This window comes from Pelecanus crispus, chromosome 2 (genome assembly GCF_030463565.1).
Source record: "Pelecanus crispus isolate bPelCri1 chromosome 2, bPelCri1.pri, whole genome shotgun sequence".
NCBI classification, from domain to species: domain Eukaryota; kingdom Metazoa; phylum Chordata; class Aves; order Pelecaniformes; family Pelecanidae; genus Pelecanus; species Pelecanus crispus.
Window position 1 is genome coordinate 136,437,030 of NC_134644.1, and position 21,233 is coordinate 136,458,262.

At 41.6% G+C, this 21,233-nt stretch overlaps 1 protein-coding gene across 1 annotated transcript; it reads left to right on the top strand.

Moving 5' to 3' along the window:
* The first annotated feature begins 635 nt into the window (after positions 1–635).
* Positions 636–18,781, top strand: ADHFE1 (alcohol dehydrogenase iron containing 1). The gene is made up of 14 exons (XM_075705808.1): positions 636–691; positions 1,167–1,204; positions 3,494–3,537; positions 3,711–3,764; positions 5,002–5,156; positions 5,323–5,519; positions 5,928–6,005; positions 7,126–7,231; positions 8,490–8,642; positions 9,787–9,885; positions 10,821–10,899; positions 11,050–11,146; positions 14,858–15,015; positions 18,698–18,781. The coding sequence occupies exons 1-14, from the start codon at positions 636–638 to the stop codon at positions 18,779–18,781; spliced, it is 1,398 nt and encodes a 465-aa protein (XP_075561923.1).
* Positions 18,782–21,233: the final 2,452 nt, after the last annotated feature.

Genomic DNA, 21,233 nt, shown 5'->3' on the forward strand with positions numbered 1-21,233 from the left:
CCACTGTGCTGAGCAGTCTGCACCACCACAAGCTGCTTCGGACTTGCCAGTGGCAGGAATGGGCTCATGGACAGAACCCACCGATACCAAGCTTTTGGTGTAAATAGCTAGGCAAAGCAGGAGCAAAAAGCTTTTGGAAATGTGGAGGAAAAGTTGCTTTATGTTCCAGACCTCCGATTTTCCTGCAGTTTTTCCACAGGGTGCATCTTGTACCTGGCTCAACCAGGGAGCACGGCTTTTTTTCCACGCACACGCACCCCCGGTGCGTATTTTATGCTGCTGACGACGTTATGGGTGAACTTTCTCCACTAAAACCCTGGGCAGTTTGTGCGTGTCCAGCAGCCAGGAGGCCACCCGAGCGGAGGCGCGGGCGCTGCCGCTTTCTGGCTCTCCCAAGCGGAGAGAGGTTTGGCGGCCTCGGGCGGGGGCCCTGGCAGGCCTTTGGGAGCCGCGGCGGGACGGTTCTTAGGTGCAACCCCCCAAAGTCCTTGGCGTTGCCGAGCTGCGCGACTGACGCGGGGGCCGGGAGGGGACCGGGAGGGGACCGGGAGGCGCTGGCGGCCCTGGCGCCTGCCCCAGGGGGAGGCGCTGGCGCCGGCCCGGCCCCGGCCGCCGGCCCCTCAGAGACCGCGGCGATGGCGGCCGGGCGGGAGCGGGCCGCCCGCCTCCTGCGGCAGCTGCAGCGGGCGGCGTGAGTGCGGCCGAGGGGGGCCGAGGGGGGCCGCCGCCTGAGTGCGGGGAGCGCCCCGGAGCCCGGCGGGCCGCCCCCGGGCCCGCTGTTCCGCCTCCCGTTAGCAGCAGGTGGCGGGGGCGAGGCCGGGCGGCCGCCGCTTGTTAAATGTAAAAAGCGGCGACCGCTCCTTCCCCGGGGGGCCGTGGGGGTCGTCTCATGCCCCCTCCCGAGCGCCTGGGACGGGCACCCCGCGGGCCGGCCGCCGGCACCCACCCGTGTCCTCCCGTCCGTGGGGCCCCTCGGCCGGGCCGCCGCTCCCCGGGGGGGCCGGGCCTCCTCACAGGCCCAGGCTCTGCTGCCAGGCCAGTTCGGGGTCGGGTGGGAGGAAGGGGTGCACGCAGGAGACTTTTAGGCAAGGACAGGTTTGTTTTTCTGCTTTAGTTTTTACCTTTAGCCATGCTTTTTTTTTTTTTTTTTTTAACCTTTTAACTAGATGTCGGTGCCCAAGCCATTGCCACACTTACTCCCAAGGTGAGACTTAAATCTGCGTCTCCAAAATAATTCTATGGCAGACCACGGCCCTGTAGAGCCGTACGCATTGGTGCAACCTGGGCTGAGGGTGCGGGTAACAGGTAGGAAACAACAGTTTAAAGGCTAAGGTAAGCAGCCTGTTATTTTGCAGCTGTACGATGGTAGTGGTTGTCGCTGGAGAGATTCACTGTTTCCACGGAAGCCACAGCTAACGCATCCTGCCCCTCCCTCCCCTTACCGTGAGGCAAGTTGATCAGAAATTTGCTGTGGCTGCTACTACTGCTGTCATCACCTGAGCCGTATCAAGTTTAGATCTGCCTTTGAGGGGAAAAATACGCATCTGTTACATTAGAAAAGAAACAGGAAGCGATATGGATAAAAAGGAGCTATTCACAAAGGGCTGCTTTGGGTTGGGGAATGTAATCTCCGTAGGCTTTTTATGCAGTCGGTCCCGAGAACGCAGCTCACTTACGCCAGGGTTGTGGAGTAAGAGCAGGTGAGCTGCACCAAGTGACCGAGTCACCCTGGGGGGAATTTCTGTTTGCATTAACTGCAGCGAGGCTATGGGAATAGCTATCTGTGTGCTGGTCAGTCTCCAGATCCAAAATACTGCTTTTTATTGCGCCATAATTTCAGCAATGTGTAATTCTGAGTGACTTGGTTTCACGTGCTTTGCTTAAGACACTTTTTAAAGAATTACCATGACATATACGGAAAAGCTATATATATGTTCAGGTATTTGTTTTGCCCGAGACCATCATACAGCAAGATGATAGCGCAGCTGAGAAATAGGATCTCATTCTTCTGGTTCTCTGCTTGATGACCTACTCAGTCAATTCAAACTAAGTCCTTGCTAAGTAGAAGTCTTGGTTAAGAACCCTCTGTGTAAGTTTTTAGGCAGCAATTGAGTCTCTAATGTAGCAAGATGGTATCAGTTCAATAAGTGTCTAAATAGTGGGAATTGATTTAACAGTAACTGTAGCAGGAAAAAATGTTCATTGTGTTTCTTGGCAGTGTTTGAGAAAATAGTGCAATTTTTTAACTCAGTGAAATTCTTCCTGAAAGTGAAGTTTGGCTGAAGAATATAACAGCAGGGCATCTTTTATGCTATCAGAAAACAAGAGAGTAAATGGCTTGGACATGTTCTTAGCCTGTCAAATTAATGACCGAGAGTACAGCAGACCTCAAACTCCAGGAGAGGTCAAACATGTACAGCCTGGCAAGAGATGGCAATGAAAGAGCTGATAGCAGCTGGCCTGGGCTTGAATAGAACGTGCATAAAGGATTCTAATATATCTATCTGTTACTGTTGTGGGTCAGTGCTTCAGTGCACCCCAGAGTGTCTGTAAGACTCATTATCATGGTTTCACTCATTGGGTCTGAATCCAAATCGCATATTTTCAATTAATATAGCAGACAGAAGGCATGACTTCAGCAGGAAGAGCAGAATGCCTCATCTGATCTTTTCTTGGAGAAGAATGGGCTGTTTCAGTTGATGCAGTTTGTTTCACTTTGTGGCAAAATCAGGATGTGCAAGAAATGGAGAGTTTTATGGAAATTCATGCAAGAATGACGTGGCAGAGAGAGGATGTGACTGAAATACTATCCTTATAAATATCTTCTCTCTTCTACTAAATAAAGTTGATAGTGACACACTGATTCTTATTAAAACTCTGTTTATTATTAGCAATGCATACAGTTTCTTGATTTTTCAAGCAAGCAATTCAGTTTCACCTGCAAGTTCAGGACTAGGCAGAAGTAAAAAGAAGCGTAAACACCTGTCAGTATTACTCTCACACGAACAAAAGATGTTCTCTATCTGGGTGCATCTGGAGGATGTCTCATGCATTTGTCTTAAAAGTTCTGAAAGTTATCGTGTAGCCCCTACACATTTGTAACACCTCTCAACCTGTATGTAGCAGCCTGTATGCTCTGCATATACTCAGTTCTACTTACTATGTGCTGTTCTGGACTTTGCAGACTGCAAATGAATTCTCATGTAAACTTCCTGCTAACTTACTCAGTTTTTATGGGAAGGAATTAATTCTTGAAAGAAGGAAAAAGTGGTCTTTGTTTTGCTGAATTATATGAATTAAATTAAGTACTTGGATCATTTAATCTCATGAACAACGAAGGGATGAAATGGGTAACTGTTACCCAGACAAGCCAAGATGACCTGTGCAAATGTATTAGTGATTTTGAAAGCAAAGGAATCTGTCAACTCTAGTATTGAGATACAAATTGAAGTCACTTTTTGTTCCCTAATTTACTGTTTCATTTCCATTCCAGTTCCTGAACAGCCTACCCTGGGAAATACAGACTATGCATTTGAGGTAGATTTAATAATAAAATATATTTTATTTAAAAGTAGGCTTTTTGTATACTTCCAAATATGGCATTTAACAAATATTTACATTAGTACATATTTATACTTACTTTGACTGCCTGGGACTAGATGCCATTTCTCCATTTTTCCAGAAAAAAAAAAATGTTCTTTTTTTTGTAGATGGCCATTTCAAACATCCGATATGGAGAAGGAGTTACTAAAGAAATTGGCATGGTAAGCATCCGTAATGTAAGCCCATCACTGGTGAAAAGTTATTTTCTAAAGGGTGGTTGGTGCTATCAATCCATTTTATAAGGCAAAGCTTATACATTGTATGTCTGAATCTCCACTGCCTTGCAGTATGTGTAGTCATATATGCCAGTGTAAAAAGGTCGGAAAATACTGTTGGGTAAAGAACAAAAGCATGTTACATCAGTGTTGCTGTGGTATAAGTGAGTACGTGAAATGCAGCTTAGCGGATAGTTAGAGTGTTGATGATTTGCCAGGATTGTGCCACAATATTTTTCTCTGACAGGGAATTTAATTCAAAAAGTTTTGAATCCTGGTGACTCACCAGGATTTTCTCAAGATCACTTTTGTCTCTTCCAGTGTTCATTAAAATGAATCAGAGACTTTCCATTAAATTAGGTGGATATTCATTCAGCTCTGAGTTTGCACTGTGAAAGTGTAGAATTTTTGTTTCAGCAGTGTGAGATGATCACCTGAGTACATTTTTCCAGTTTGCCTTTATCATTGGGTTTTCTTTCATTTATCATTTTTTCCTCTCTTCTTGGCATTTATGGCATTAACAGTTTTCTTTTTTATTTGCAAATTTGTAAATTAATAGTCAGATAGTAAATGAAGTTAGACAGAACTTCTGTCCAGCATTAGGATTATTTAAATTGCATGTTTTGTATAGCTATTGTGACAATTAATTGAGCAAAGGTTGTAGTATTATTATATGTATGTAGTATTATTTTTCTTATTTTTGCCAGCTTATTTTGATGTTTCATCAATAAATTAATATTTAATATTAAATTTTCAAGATTTTAATGCCGTGCTTTTGTAGGGAGTTAGGGGAGACCTGTGGAAAAGCCTTTTTATGTCACATGAATTGTGTAGGAAAAAATACTTTGGAAAAATATTATTACATTTTTCTGTAGTCTTAACTGGTTCCACATGGTTTTCACTTGTTCAACATCTTTATCATTGGTTTTCTTCTGTAATAAGACTTCAGCTATATAAGTTTGGCAGCGTTGTACTTCATGCTGTTTTCTGCATCCTATGTGTATGTGGTTAATCCTCTTTTTCTTTAGCTGGTACTGTTTCAGGAATTACATAGTAACCAACTATTTTTAGATAGGGGTTTTTATTATTATTAAATGGTTCAGTTGATTTGGATTAGTATTCAAATAGTTCAGTGTATGATTTTATACCAGTTGTATGGTTTTTAATTTCATTGTTATTGTAGGACCTGCAGAATCTGGGTGCTAGAAGAGTTTGTTTGATGACGGATCAAAACCTTTCCCAACTCCCTCCTGTAAATGCAGTATTGAATTCCTTGGCAAAATATGGTATAAATTTTCAGATGTATGATAATGTCCGGGTGGAGCCAACAGACCAAAGGTACTACTTGTGACGGTGCGCTTCTCAAAGTAGTGGCTAGGCTCTTAGAGCGTGCCATACAGCTGTTTAGACACCTCCCTGTGACCTGTGCGCTGGTCTTAATCGTTAGTTCCTACATGTGCTGTTTTTCTCCTGACTAACTGGAAAGCTTTTCTTGTTTTCCAAGTTTCCTGGATGCCATTACATTTGCTAAAAAGGGAGAGTTTGATGCCTATGTTGCTGTTGGAGGTGGGTCTGTAATAGACACCTGTAAAGCTGCCAACCTGTATGCGTCCAGCCCTACATCAGACTTCTTGGATTATGTCAATGCTCCTATTGGGAAAGGGAAGCCTGTCACTGTGCCCCTAAAGCCACTCATTGCAGGTAAAGCAGGAGGAGGGGGTGTGGAGAGTGAGGGCTAGAAGGAGAGTCATTCCACACTCTGTTTCATATTTCTACTGAAATCGGTTTACCATGAGTGTTTCACCTTCCTTTGGGCTTACTTCTGCTGTAGTTGTATTCAGGAGCAAGTTTGGTATTTACTTCAGTGGAAGTAAAATCACAGATTTTGTCATTAGTTTGTCTTGTTTAGCTGAATTTGAGTCAGTAAAACTGAGAAAAGAGATCAAAATGGCAATTTCTCTTTGACCTGTTGGCTTTGGATCAGGGATACCTCTGAGATGTCCTGGATCCTCTATTTTCGGTGGCATTGCTATTGTGTGCTTTATTTATTTATTTTGAAATAGTATATATTATTTATTAGTTGTTGTTATCCCCATTTTTCCTTTTAAGTTCCTACAACAGCTGGAACTGGAAGTGAAACCACTGGTGTTGCCATTTTTGACTTCAAAGAACTAAAAGTAAAAACCGGTGAGATTTTTTTTCTGTTTGCTATTCAAGACAATTGCTTTTCCAATGTCTTCATTATTTCCCCGCCTTGAAAGAAAGGGATACTGCATGTCATTTGTTTGATTTAACTGCCACAGGCAAATTTGAACAGCTTAAAGGTTTCCTTCTTGAATTAAATTTATAGCATATTAACATAATGAAATACCTATGTAATACAGTGGATTATAGTTTGAAGGCAAAACAGGAAACTAAAATCTTTCAAGTTCTTAAACAGCAGAAAATGTTAATTGCAAAGGAAATTTCTACTTACATTCAGGGTCAACCAACTGTTCCTTATTTCCTCTGTATTTTTCTTTCTGCTTTTAAGACTTCTGTTTCTTTGTTGTGTAATTGCAACCAAATGTTCCTTTTCCTGACTTTTGAAACCTCAGGCCTGAGAAGCTGTGCAAGTGAGGGGCACTGTCTTCCTTTGGCCTTTTCATCCCTGGCAAATAAAGATTAAGGCTTAAATGTCATCTTAAGCTTCATAGCTGTTTTGAGGTTTTAGTTCTAAACATGTGGATTTTATGTCACACAGTCTACAGTACTTGGGACACAAATGGGTGTGCTAAGGGGCTCTGACCATAGCTCAGAGTTTTCTAGTCTATGTGTAGTCAATCAGTCTGTGTGTGTGTGTCTGTGTGTGTCTCTCTCAAAGCTACATCTGTGCCCCTTAACCAAAATACAAAGGCATGGTTGTTACAGATGCCGAAGACAGCAATTAGCAATAGCATTCGATTGTAGACACAAACTAGTCTTGCCCTCTGATTGTTCACAGAAGACACAAATCTAAGAATAATGTTGCAGATGCCATTCAGCACAGACATTTTGAAAGTATAGGCTGTTCAGGGAGGGTTACAAAGGAGAGAGAACATTGTCTGGTATAATTCAGGCAACAGTCTCAAGTCATGTAACTCTCTCACAGGGATTTCACCATCAGAAAGACTTAGATTCATAGATACTTCTTACTCTCCCTTCTCCCTCTTTGTTTTTGTCTTCGTAGTTTCAAATCATTTCCCCTCATTATTGTTATGTTTTGAACGTTCAGCTTGTCCCATTTTATTGCAAAAAATGTTTAACTCATTTTCCTCACATATTGCAGGTATTGCTTCAAGAGCCATTAAGCCAACATTAGGCATCATTGATCCTTTACACACACTGTCTATGCCTGAGCGAATAGTGGCCAACAGTGGCTTTGATGTGCTTTGGTGAGTTTTCTGTGTATGCTGCTACTTGAATTTATTACAATTTTGTATTTTTAATATGATTATAGAAAAAATATATTTTAGGAGCAGAAAAGGATGATCTTTTTTTTTCCCCTTTCCTGTTCTTGTTAAGGTGGTCTCCTAAGGTTATACTTTCCTCTTACTTAATTTCTTACTTAATACCTCCCTCAGAATGTATGGAAACAAATCACTCATTTGCAGAAATTTTAATGTTTTTGCAGTGTGCTGGAGAAACTGTTTGCTTCCAGGATGGTTGTTGTCAGGGAAGAGAGTCCAGGTGCCCCTTTTTAAGAGATCATGTAAATGATTAATCACAACTGCAACAGCATTTAGCATGTCTCACAGATACGTCAGGGAATGGAGAACAAGGATTTTCTAATAAAAGCCATGATGTATCAACAAAAACTTGTGAAGGCTTGTGGGATGCTGGCAGGTCTTAGCCCAGTTATGACCATCTTCAGAACCTCTCTCATAATGTGCTTTTCACTTGGCACAAAATTTTCTTCATCTTAAACCTATAGCTTTTAACTGCACAAAATGCATGGAAGTTTCTGTTTGGAGGGCCAGAGCTTACTTTGCCTCTGGGTGCTGTGTATGTTAAAGTAATAGATGTATAATGAAACTGTATGATTTCTCAAGCTTGGTGAAGTATCCTGAACTACAGTGTCCGTAATGGAATTGAGGCATTTATTCATAAATGGAAATGGTTTGTCTGTAGTTTTATACATCTAAATGTAGCAACGTAGGCAGTGCCCCTTCTTTATGTAGTCAGATTCATGAGTATGTGGGAGATGAGACTGTTGGCAGCTCCACTTAGCTTAAATATCACACTCCTAATTTTTTAAAGGTCAATACTTTTAAAAGAAAGGTAGCTTACAACACAGTGCTAAAGCCTCTTATGGTTCCCATCCTACAGAAAGGAAGCGCACCCATTGCAGATGCACGGTGCTCTTCAATGAAAAGCATTACACCCCAAGATGCCAGTTCATCCAACCTAACTTTAAGCATGGTGTGAGCTGATAGACTGTGACTGTGTTGGATTGCCTTTTGTGTGTCTGTTGGAGAGCGGAGCACTCTGGAGGTGCCCATCCAGCATTCTCCCAGTTGTCTATGAGATTGTATTTCTGGTTTTGGCAACTGTTAAACACCAGAAGTAAATAAGAAGAACCTGTATTCAAAGGGCAGCAGGGCAGGAAAATGGAGCTCTCCCACTCAAATAATTCATTTTCTAATCTTTTAGCCATGCTCTAGAATCGTACACTGCTCTTCCTTACAACATGCGCAGTCCCTGCCCTTCAAATCCAATCAACCGACCAGCTTACCAAGGCAGCAACCCCATCAGTGATGTCTGGGCTCTTCACGCTCTGCGCATTGTGGCTAAGTATTTGAAAAGGTAATACGTTCAACAGCCACCCCCCTCACAGTATGTTCAGTGTTCAGTGCCCAAAAAGGGATGCTTAGAAGAACTTGAACGTTAGGCTAAAATAAGGCAAACTACTACATTAAACCTTCATGTTCTACCCTGGATTTCTCTTAAATAAAGCAAGAAGTTTTTCAAATAAAATTGAAAGTAAAATTAGGGTTGCTAGGTTGTCTTGAGGAGGTAGCTTTTTAATGCCTCTGTAAATCTATTGTGTAAGTCCTCAGTTAAAGCTGCTGAACTTAATATGGGTGGAGCATTCACATAGTTTTTTTCAAGAATCCTCTTTCTATGACAGTATAAGGGGAATATGTAACAAAGTGAACAAAATACTGCTGGTGTAGTTTCTGTGACCTTCGGTGTAAATTAAGATACTTATACATCCATCAAGAAGGTAACCACATGTACTTACGAATGTGCAAAATTATGCATTTACTGAAAAATAGTTCATACTTAGAAGACTTTCAATGTAGCTTAAGTTTTTACTTAACTGGGAGTTGGTTTTGACCCCTACCAATGAAGTTTTAGCCTGTATACAGCTTTTGTATACCATGTGCACTTCTATTAGAGATCAGTGTGGGTTTTTTTGTAAAAGACTTTCTACAGTACCTAGCTAGTCAAAGTAGTTGTTTCTTGTTCCTGTGGAATCTATTCATGAAACTTTTTCTCCATGTTGTCAAACCACACAAGCAGGCTGATGTGTAGGAAGGCAAGGAACCCTGTCCTCTTCCCACACAGGTGGTGGGGTCCAGACCACCACCTAATAAGAAAGCTGGAGTGATCTTGGAGCCGTACACAGGATTGCCAGAGCTCCTAAGTAGAATTGTTCAAACCATCACTGGGGTGAATATGGCTAAATTCACTCTTTCTTACTCAGTTTTTAGAAAAGTGAAAGGAAACTTGCCCTTCACTGAATCAGTTTGATCTACTTACTGATCCAGAGGCAGAATTGTTCTCTGACTAAAGTGTGAATTGATCCGATTTCCAGCATTTTTATCTCAGCTTATCTTAAAGAGTTTTTTATATCTGTCCATAAAGAAGCCCTCTCTCCCTTCTCTATCCTGAATTACAAATCCATTTGTGAACTCATTGGTACCATTGTCTCCACGGTGCACAGAGCCATCAGAAACCCTGAAGACCGTGAAGCAAGAGCCAACATGCACCTAGCAAGTGCTTTTGCTGGTATTGGCTTTGGCAATGCTGGTGTTCATCTCTGGTGAGTACAGAAAAATGTTAACCCCAGCCAAGGTCAGCTTCTAGCTAGTGTTTATTTCAGATTGTCTAAGACATCGCTGCCTTTGTTGCTGAATATAGAATAAGACATTGTAGTATGGCCTGTGATCCAGGGGAGCGGTGTGTTGTGAGAAATTGATGGGCTCTTGGCATTTATGTGTATGAGGATTGTGTATTCTGGCTTGTGATATACAAATCCAATCATGTGAAAATTACAAAACATGGCTTTCTTTACCTTCTTTGACAGTAAAAACCATAGTTAGAAAAAAAAACCAAAACAAAACCATCAATGGCAATTAAAGTGTTGAATTTCATGCCAGCTGTTCTGCAGTGAGACAGCAATGAGGTAATCTTGTGCCATTCCTGAACCAATGCAATTGTCTGTAAATTTGTCTGTGGGGTAGGTATTCAGCAGGCTGAAATGAGCTGTAATTAATATTGCAAGGCAGTGTAGTTTCATATGGGTGAAAATCTCAGAGAAGCAAAGCCTAAGCCTGAATTCTGTGGAGAAGTTATCAGCAGTCATTTTCTTCAGAGACCTTCCTTTCATTCCCTTTGTTTGAGCAAATCCACTCTTTAATTATACTTTAAAATTAATGTTTATTTTTCTCAGTGTCATCAGGTAGGGATGCAGATTATGCTATTTTTGGCGTATCTTTATTACTGTAGTAACTGAACATCTTTCAGTCCAGTCAGTGGAGTAATATAACTTCACACTCACAAAGTAAGGAGGTACTGTTTTCTACAGCTAGGTCCCTAAGGTGCAGAGGGGTGAGGGTTGTCTGTACCTAATATCCATAGCATATCTGTACCTAAGAGACTTGCATATAGAAGACTGACCACACAAGGAACTGAACACAAATTTTCCAAATACCAGGAGAGCTGCCCTAACCACTTTCTCTCTACTCTCTGTTCCAGCCATGGAATGTCTTACCCTATTTCTGGTTTGGTGAAAACTTATAAACCAAAGGATTATAATGTGGATCACTCTTTAGTGGTAAAACTTGGTTTATCTTTGTTTTCAGATTATACATTTCAATTCTCTGTTATCTCACATTAATGAGCATTAATGCACATTGAAGTTGAAAGTACATGTCCTGTTGATGTGATTTTTATTCTTTTTTCTTTTTTTTTTTTTTCCCCCTAGCCACATGGCCTTTCTGTGGTGCTGACATCCCCAGCAGTGTTTGCTTTCACAGCACAGATACATCCTGAGCGGCACTTGGAAGCTGCAGAGATACTAGGTAGGAATCTCTATGGATACAACTTGTACAAATGGAATTCTTTCCAAAATGTCTTTTTGGGACGGAAAAAAAAACACATGCAAGCAATTGTAGTTGGTTGTTGCAGGGGTGTTAAGTTTAAAAACCAAGATTCTGGAGTCTGACGGAGTTACACATAATGCAAACTTCAGTAGAATAATGCTAAATTTTTTATATTGGATGATGTAGTTAGGGAAGCAAGCTGGAGAAATCTGCTACTTGGCTAGAAGACTGGGCAGCTGAAATGGACTGTAGATCTGTTATGAATCAGGAGAGGGTAGCTGTGATTGGCCATCTCTCTTGATGCATTATGGAGAGTAGTTACTTTAGAGTAGATACCATAAAACAAACCAGTACTCAGGTGCGTCTGTTAGCTAAAAGGAAGCATTTTGCCTAACAATTTTCCTGCTGTGGCAATGAACTGGGACAGAGTGATGTTCTGAATCACTCCTGCTCTTTTTCTGTGGCGCACAACTGTGGGTTTCGGTCTTTCTAATGTAGTCCTAAGCTTGTTTGTAGGTGTTGGAATTTCTCAGTGGCCAATGTCAAGGGAAAGCATGGAGTAGCTATTCTGTGGACACACCTGTGATGGCTCAGCAGTGGGTTAATGAACAAAGTCACCCTTTCTGCTTCTTAGCAGAATAAAAGTAAATGCTGCAAGCTGACAGCTCATTTAAAGATTATCTTTTTGTACAGTGCTTTGTTATCTGTGCAACCCATCACTAGAAGGTGTCCTAGAGAAAGGATACCTCTTCATTGCACCCCCAGCCTGACTGTGTGCAATGAACTAGCTTTCAGTGATGTAATCTTGGAGCTGTTAGCAATCTAGCTGTGACAGCATGGCTCTGCGGTGGGCTAATTTATTTATATTTAAGGTCAGGTTTTTTTGTCTGCACTAGACTGTGTTGTAGCTAAACTGCTGCTAATACCCATGCTCGCTAATGAGCAATCACAGTCACATGTGCAGCAGTTTAGAGAGAAAGTGGTTAGGGCAACTCTCCTGGTATTTGGAGAATGTGTGTTCAGTCCCTTGTATGGCCAGCCTTCTGTATGCGAGTCACAGCAATCCAGTCACATGTATGTCTTCCTTGTGTAAGTAATCTGAAGGCATTGTGGGTTTCAAGGAAGAGTGGTACAATAAAAATATCACAATAATTTAAAGAGGATGTAAAACAACATGGTCAGAAATAACACATTGGGGGAAAATTCCATTTGTTTTATAAATGTTGACTATGAGATTTGTTCAGCCTTCCTCCAAAGTATGAAGTCCCGCCTATGGTCAAAACCAGAACACAAACCTAGTTGGAATCATACACTAAGCTACAAAATGTCTGTGTTCCCACAGCAATAGCATGCAACTCAAAGTAGACTAAGAAAATATTTCTGGATAACTGGCCAGCACAGCATATCAGAGAATTTGACTGTGGCTCCTTGATTTTAAAACAAGTGGTTAAAAAGCAGTTCTTTTAGGTTTTGTGGTATCAACTGCTGCCATAAATTCTGTCTCTAAAAGCTCTGTGTTGTGGTTTAATCCCAGCTGGCAACGGAGCACCACACAGCTGCTCGCTCGCTCCCCCTCCCGCGGTGGGATGGGGGAGAGAATCAGAAGAGTAAAAGTGAAAAAAACCTCATGGGTTGAGATTAGAACAGTTTAATAATTGAAATAAAATAAAATAAAATAGTAATAATAATGATAAAAGAATATACAAAACAAGTGATGCACAATGCAATTGCTAACCACCTGCTGGCCAATCCCCAGCCTGTCCCTGAGCAGCAACCTCTGCCCCCAGCTGACTTCCCCCAGTTTATATACTGAGCATGACATCATATGGTATGGAATAGCCCTCTGGTCACTTCGGATCAGCTGTCCTGGCTATGCTCCCTCCCATCTTCTTGCGCACCTCCTTGATGGCAGATTATGGGAAGCTGAAAAGTCCTTGACTTAGTATAAACACTGCTTAGCAACAGCTAAAACATCAGTGTGTTACCACATTATTCCCTTGCTAAATCCAAAACACAGCACTATACCAGCTACTAGGAAGAAAATTAACTATATCCCAGCCGAAACCAGGACACTGTTCATTTTCTCAATAGAAGTTTGAACTATGTTACTGTCTGCCTTGCTGTAAAGGGGCACTGCCGAAAACATGTCACGTGGAATTGAATTTGTTAATTCCCATCTGGGGTGTTTACTTCTGATTCCAGTCCAGAGTCCAACTGACTACAGTAGCTGATTCAAATCTGTCATGTTGCCAAACGCAATGACTAAGAAGGTATCTAATGACATGAGGCAGATTACTAAATAGTTATGTTGTGTGTATGTACAGCTGTGAATTTGGGTACAGCCAGAAAAAGCTTAATAACTCCCTGGGTGGGTTCTTAAACAGTTGCGTGTGGCCAGAAATTTTCTAAATGCAATCAAAGACTGATAAATCCTTTAGGCTGAGCAAAAAGTACTAGAACTATAGCAATATTTTAACACTGCCCTTCACATTTACTGCCTTTTTTTCCCCTCCTCCCTTTCCCTTTTACTTTACGATCTGAAGATACTGGGTTTATGTCCCAGTTACTCCTCTACAGCAAAACCCGGGATACACTCAGACTGCATGGCATAATCCCAATAGCATAAGACTTCATACAAGACTCTGTCATACCTTATTTATCCATTTCTCCCAGACATTCTCTACCACTGTACTGCCAGTCTTACTACCCAGATATCTGAGCTCCTCAAATGAGCTTGTTCGTCTCCTGCTCACTTAGCTCCCTTTGAATGTTACACGGAACTGCATGAGGATCACAGAAAATATTTTCCTGTAGCTATGTTGTGCTGTTACTCATCTCTCAGTACGGCATTTGGATCTAACATAGTTCTGGTGTAACATCATTGAGGTTACACAGAGAACAAATTTAGCTCAGCTTACTTTGGAATCATGTGGAGGAACCTGTGTCTTCTATCTGGACATGTTTTTATTATTACTTTTAAATAAGTACTGGCCATTCATTGAAGGAGGGGAAGCAAGCTATTCTGTAAGAAATGTTGTTAATCTTTCATTTTATGTCAGTGCTTTCATTACTGTTCAGTAGGTGTTTCAAAGGTACGAATTCCTTCTCTTCAGTTCTACATTATCCTACACAACTCCGCACATATTTAAATAGCATTAAGTCGAGGATTTACTTAACCCCTTGAACACTGCCCTGCCATCTCCTGTCTTTCTCAGCCTACATGCTCTAGTCCTCTCTTTGAATGTGTAATTGAACAGAATAGTCCGTGGTTTCCATCTCCTCTAGATGTCAGCAAACTCAAGGCCTTAAAATAAAGTTAGCATTTGGCACACTGTCAGTAAAAATAAATACCATTGACGTTCATGCGTTAGCTTCTTTCCTCCCAGCAGTTAGTCAGACTGAAAAGTGCTTCTCCCTGTAAGCACAGAGGGAAAGGAAGTTAACCTCATGTGGCAGTTAGTATTTCTGGCAGCAGTTACCTGCTTCTCCCGATCTTGTTTTATTTCACCTTTTACAAACTATTCCAACTGTAAAATGAAGACTGATTCCTCTTTTTACTTCATGTTGCTTTTAGGGCAGTGACTGTTATGTATGGATATGTATTCAGCTGATATTATGATTAAATTAAGTCCAGAACAGGCTTCCTCCTCTCTCTCCACCCTACAGTCAAGGCATTATGTCTTATTTTAGGAGCTGACATCCGCACTGCCAGAATCAAAGATGCGGGGTTTATTTTGGCAGACACGCTCCGGAAATTCCTGTTTGATCTGAATGTTGATGATGGCTTAGCTGCAATTGGTTATTCTAAAGCAGACATCCCTGCATTAGTCAAAGGCACTCTGCCTCAGGTAAGACAGAAAGCAAAACAGTTTTTCTTGTGAAATAAAAAGAGCAGATTTTTGAAAAAACAGAAGTGTTTCTTTTCAAGCAAATGTTATTTCTAGTCCTACATGAAAACAATTAAAATGGAGAAAATGATGGATAGTCAACTGTACTTTGTTTCTCAGTTCAAGTTTTTCTTTGCAGTGAGGTGGAGTGCATGCTGCAGTCTGTTCTTCGCATGGATTCAGAAAGAATGGCTAGGTGTTTGGTTTGTTTTTTTTTTTTTAAACATCACATTTTTAAAAAAGAGGATGTTTTTCATAGACCTTTGATCTTTGTAGAAGATACTGCTTTTTCATAACTATCTCTGTTAATTATGTATGCAGGATGATGGGTTATAGGTAAAGCCTTAATACCAAGGCTATCTGGTAAGAATGATTGAGCTCACTTTGCATTAAACTTTTCCATATTGAGAAGTTGCACTTTTCTTCCCAGATGGCTTTTTTGTTCCATTGACCCCCATCAGAATTTGAAATAAGGTCCCATGGGATGATACAGATTAAACTTGTAGTACCCTTTATTGTTTCAGTGCTCACAAAGACACTGCAAAAAGCAACACGCCACTCCAAAAGCAAAATCCAGTGTCTTCCTTGTAAAAAGACAGTTTGATTCATACGCTATGGACTGTTCTGTCCACTTAGGATTTATTTCTGCCAATTAGCAAGGGAAGTAAAAACTACAGAGAAAATGAAAATTTTGTAGGCTGAAAGTTTATTCACTTTTTACAGCAGTACCTCTTACCGTGTCTGGTTCTTCTCATTCATAAATCTCAGAGCAACTTATAACAGAGGGTATATATTAATATTCTTATTTTATACCTGAGAAAATGACACAAAAGTGCAACTATTTAGGATCACACACAACAGAGCAGTGGCAAAGCCAGGAAGAAAACTAAGGTCTCGGAGTGCCCGTCAAATAGGTTATGCATGTAAATTGTTACGGGGCATTTTGGAGGTTTGTTTTGATAAATATGTTCCTTTAAAACAATTGGGTTTGGGTCATCACAAGCACAAATAGCTGGGGGAGGGGGCAGGTTCTTCACCAAAAGATGTTGAAGGGGTTTTTTGTTTGTTTGTTAGCTTAGCTCAAATTGACTTTTAATTCATTTACTGTCATCTCACGGCATTGATGATTAATTGTATTGTGTGAAATGAGATGACCTAATAGTTTTTCAAACCTCATTTTTGTATATGAGATGTAGCATGATGAAAATATATTAGTGTTCCTTAATAGTCCATTATTACCCACAGAGGTAGTCCATACAGTTTAGTCTTTGGTATATTTTTTCTTTTCATCTTGCAGTAGGTTTTCTTTGGAATACAGCACTGGCCCATTCATGTCAGCAAGACAGCGTGGTGCAGTGGTGATAGCACTAATAAGTGTGCGGGGTGTATTCCACACTGTGAAGTGCAGGCTGCAGGAAAACAAGACCTAATCTACTTTAGCTGCTGGGATTTGGGGTGGGAACTCTACTGGGACAAACGTTTATATTTGAAGTTAAAACAGAATTTTATTTTCCTTTGTAAGTGAGTCTATTGAAATTGATCCTATTTACAGACAGCAGTGAGCCTAGCAAAGGAGATGCTGTCCCAGGGTCTAAGGTGGCCAGCCCTGTGATGGTGTTTGAGGGGGAGACGGGGAGGATTGAAAATGAGAGACGGTGGAAGGGCTGTTCTCTAGCCCACCCACCCCCTGCAGACATCCCAGAGGCAGCTACAGTGGGGCTGAACCGCTGAGGAGCCAGGAGTTGCTCATTTTTGGCACTGTACCAGAACGCACTGAGTCAGACTGGGTGAGCTGGGGCCGTGCTGTCTGGGCACCAGCAAATACCAGCAGGCTTGTGCAGAGGGAGTGCTGGTGCCTCTGTGTTGAGGCATACAGGCAGAGCATCCATTTGCAGCCTTCTGTCGATACAGCTGGGAAATGCTTCAGTCTGTCAGGGTGATCATCTTCTGCCACCCCCGTGTGACTTTGCAGGGCTGCAAAGCTGTAATTTGGCCGAGTGTCCTAGTATAAGCCTGATAAATTTACTGAATACTTGAGCACTCAGTTGTTATATTTTGCATATTGTGAGTCTGAAGAAAACAACATGCTTTTGCCCTAGTGCTGTTTGAATTTTCCATTTGGTTTCAAAACTGCATGGAAGAATCTTAGCCTTTTCTTTGGCTGGATCTGTGTGTATAGCAGCACTGGTCAGGGATGGGGAAAGAGGTACCATTTGATTGCTACTGCTGCACCAGCAAAGCTTCTGTTGTAGGTAAAGTTATGCACACAAAACTACACTTTTCAGACTCATCACAAGCCATGCTAACCATGCTGAGCGTGATTGTAAACTGTGAATATCTCACAGATGACTTCCTCACCAGGCTAGACCAATATTTCACATGTGAAGTTCACCGTGCGGTGGCCTCTCTCGCTGTGTAACCACATCCAGCCTGTCCACAAATCGCAGCCCTGTGGGTTGAGAGGGAAGCGGAGCGGCTGCAGCGTTGCACTGCAGCGTTGGGCTGCAGCAGCGGTAGCGTGGGCTCTGCTCGGGAGCGTGTCTGAGCTGGGGAGGAGCCCCTTCCCCAGCATCCAACCTGCTGCGTGAGGCAGGGCCCCTAGCAAATGACATCCGCTGTCTCACATGTGAAAAAAAAGGGGGGAGAAAGGTTAGAGCTTTTACTGGGACAGCCCCTTCCATGAGGGAGATGTTGAAAACAGGTTGTAGCAGAAGAAACTCCATTTTGCCAAAATACACGGCATTCATCTAAAGATAACGTGTTCCCAGTGTAGGTCTGGCCTCTGTCTTTGCAGATGTTTGTAACTCTCCCCAATCTTTCAATAAATGTTGAAATTGTTGATTGTTGAAAGCATAAAAGTGCTAATCGTAACCAGTACGAGCACATTAGCTTTAGGCTCTTTCAGCTGAGTGTTTCTGCAGTAACTGAGTATCTCCACTAACACAGCTCTTCATCCTCAGTAGTGTGGGGCTTTTCTGAATTGCCATCCCAGCCTTTGTGGTTATTTTGTCAAGCAGAGCAGTGAAGCATATACCTGAGTTTCATTTCAGTCAGTGGGACTTCATAACCCAAAAATTCTGTTGAATCACCACCCAAATGAAGACCAACCACAACTATTTCATATTCTGATTCCAAAGTGTCAGGCTATTTATTAAGCAGTTTCACTACCGTCCCTTGCTGTATTTTTTTTTTGGAGTCTGAGTTGCAAGCACTGTTTACTCTCCCCACCTATAGCAGTTCCTGGGCTTTGAGAGATGTTGTATGTTGAAAATCTTGGTCCCTAAAAATTGACCTCCTAGTTCCAATGCTGGCAAATGAATTTTAAAGTGGACTGTAATTCCCAGGATACTACCCACCACTGTACTGACATCTGTGACAAGACCCATGTTTGAAGTACTTGACTTTGCAACTGAACTGCATTTTAATCTTGCTTCTGTGTATGTAATTACAGGCAATTTAATCTAATATATTCTTGAAAGTACTGTACAGTTGATGATGCTTCAACCTTAATTACTTGATTACTTATTTGCAAAGCCTTGTTATTCTCTGTGAAGGACGTTAGTACAAAGGCACATAGTTTAGCTACCGTTTGATTAATTTTATCGGCAGCCTTCTGCAATCCAGTTTTTCTTTAATCTTGCAGGAGAGAGTGACTAAACTATCACCACGTCCCCAAACAGAAGACGACTTATCTGCCCTCTTTGAGGCTTCCATGAAGCTTTATTAGCTTAAACATTTTGTTCCAAAAAGTGTGCTCTATTCTAACACAAAGGTAATTTCTTATAGATATGGGGCTGAATTTGTTTAGAGAATGGAAGAACTTGTGTATCTTTGACTTGTGTTCCATTGTACACTGCCAAAAGGTCAAGTAATTCATCTTTAACTAAACGGTGCTCTGAAGTGAAGGGTTGACTTTGTTGGTTTTTTTTTTTTCTTGCTCAGTAGTCAGTGGTATCAACTTGCATAAAAGTTGGAGCAGACTTCTTGCTTTACTGAAGGTTTTCATGTGCTTTAGAGGTGGTCAAAGGTGGAAAAATGTTTTAAGGGATATTCCAAAATCTTTTACAAATTATGGTTTTTATTAAAATTGTCTGTGATTTTGTTTCAAAAAGTCATGCTATTTAAGAAATAATTGGGGGCACTTTTGAATAGGGAAGGGGAGTTACCTTGCAAAAAATGTCAGCTTGCTGTATTCTGTTCCACTTTATCATCTCTTTACCATCGGGCTTTGCTAAGAAGGCTGTTGACCTGGGGTACTTTTTGTTGTTTGGTTAAGAAAAAAACTACACACTACATACATGTTTGGAAAAGGCTTCCTGAAAGTTTGCTTTGGAATAAATTTTTGACCTGTATTGTCAGATATTTATCTTTCCTTTTAAGATCTATATTAAGCGTTCACAGGAGGAGCAAAACCAGACTAAAGCATGGTCACACGCTCAACAGGAACCATGTAACAGCAAGACGTCATCCATCATGGTCATTTTGTCTCTACGGAGGCAACAGCTCCCTTTTCCTGCTGCGTTCTGTGAAAAGAAGCTATCGACTGTATCTTGCTTCTCTGTGAAGCAATTGCTTCTGCTGAGCTCCTGCAGGTGCTGTCACTCAGAGCACAGCCACCAGCTTAAGGAAGTGGCATTGTGCTGTGGTTCAATATTAAAAAGTGGTGGTGTAGCATATGGCTGCCCAGTGCCCCGCTGGGAGCACTGGTTAAACGTGGGAATGAGTGTGCACGTTCAGAGCAGTTAACCAGCTGGTTGACCGTCAACTGAGAAAGGGAGAAATGAAACTAACATTTTAATACTATTTGTCTTTTTTTAAAAAGTGCACATGGTTGTGTGTACAGTTCATTTAAATCAGATTCTGCTTCATGTTGGACCCTTTCAGCATCTGATTCATGCAGCTACCACAGCACAGGACAAACGCGACAACCCCATAACCTCTGGTGCACTTATTTCTTTCTGCTAGGGAGGGAGCACTTTTCACTCACCTTGTTGAAGTAGAAGGCTCTGTACTTACACCTTCACATTTTTGTGTTTGTCTGATAAAGCTAGTGCTATCCTAGAATCTGAGGACAGATGTGTACTGGATATTGACATTGGATCTGTTCTAATGCTCAGTTAGAATAGGTGAATGGATACTGGTTGAAGAGTGGAGATTTTAACCACAAAATGGATTTAGTGGCCATAGGGACTGTACTACCAGCATGCCTCAGCCTGTGCTGGGACACACATTTGATTTCCGTGACCTTCTGAATCTTGTCCTCTGCTGAAATTGCTCGCAAGAACTTCTGTCACGAAGGCTGATGTTGTAATAGCAAGAGGCGAGGGATTCACTTTATTGTATTGTGCAAAGCTGCCATGTGTCAAAGAAACCTTTTTGTCAAACTCTTTTGTATATGATCTTCTGGCCTGTTTCATCTTTCCACTCCTGTCTTTTTCCAGGCTGTGGTAGCAGTACAGAGCCCTGAAGAGAGAATCTTTTTTTCCAGGAGCCTAATTCATGGCAGCCATGCTGTGTTTGGGGAGAATATACTTTCTGGAGAACTGAACAGCACATGGGTTTCATCACTGCAGCAGAGCACTTTGATGGGCTAGTTAGGAATGTAGGGTATTTCCTTCCAGCACACTTTTTATTTGCCATTTATGCCAGTATGGCAGTTATTAGCAGGCTGCATTTTCAACTGACAGAACCTTGCACTTAACTTCCTATACCAGGTAACCCAGAGCTCTTGCTAGTTTTTAAATTAAGCCTCACACCCCCCTCTGATATAGTAGGTTTTATCCATATTTTATAGATGAGACAAAGGGTTTGATATAACACCTACCCTAACATAAGCAGATGGTGCTGTAAGAAGGGACATTTCTGTTTCCCACACCCCTTTGGCAGCATCAGAGTCTTTGACTGGCTTAAACTGGTTGTGAAATCCCACTTAGGGACATCAGCTACACAAGTGTTCTCCCACCACCAATTATAGGTTACTAGCAGAAATTTTCTGAGGGAAAACCAAGGGAGCTCAAGACACCCCATAGTGCTCTTTCAAATAGTGATGGTGTGACAGGGCGTCATGCCCTGGCTCCTGGGCAGTGGTAGTTTTATTCACAACTGAAGAGTTACTGGGGTTTTCATGTATTATCTTACTAAATTACTCTGTACTGAGAAAACCTAGTTGGTCAAACATA

Coding starts and splice junctions, on each gene's coding strand:
- ADHFE1 (XM_075705808.1), top strand. CDS start 636: ATGGCGGCCGGGCGGGAGCGGGCCGCCCGCCTCCTGCGGCAGCTGCAG. Junction 5,157..5,322: donor GTGGAGCCAACAGACCAAAG/GTACTACTTGTG, acceptor TTGTTTTCCAAG/TTTCCTGGATGCCATTACAT. Junction 15,016..18,697: donor TCAAAGGCACTCTGCCTCAG/GTAAGACAGAAA, acceptor TTAATCTTGCAG/GAGAGAGTGACTAAACTATC.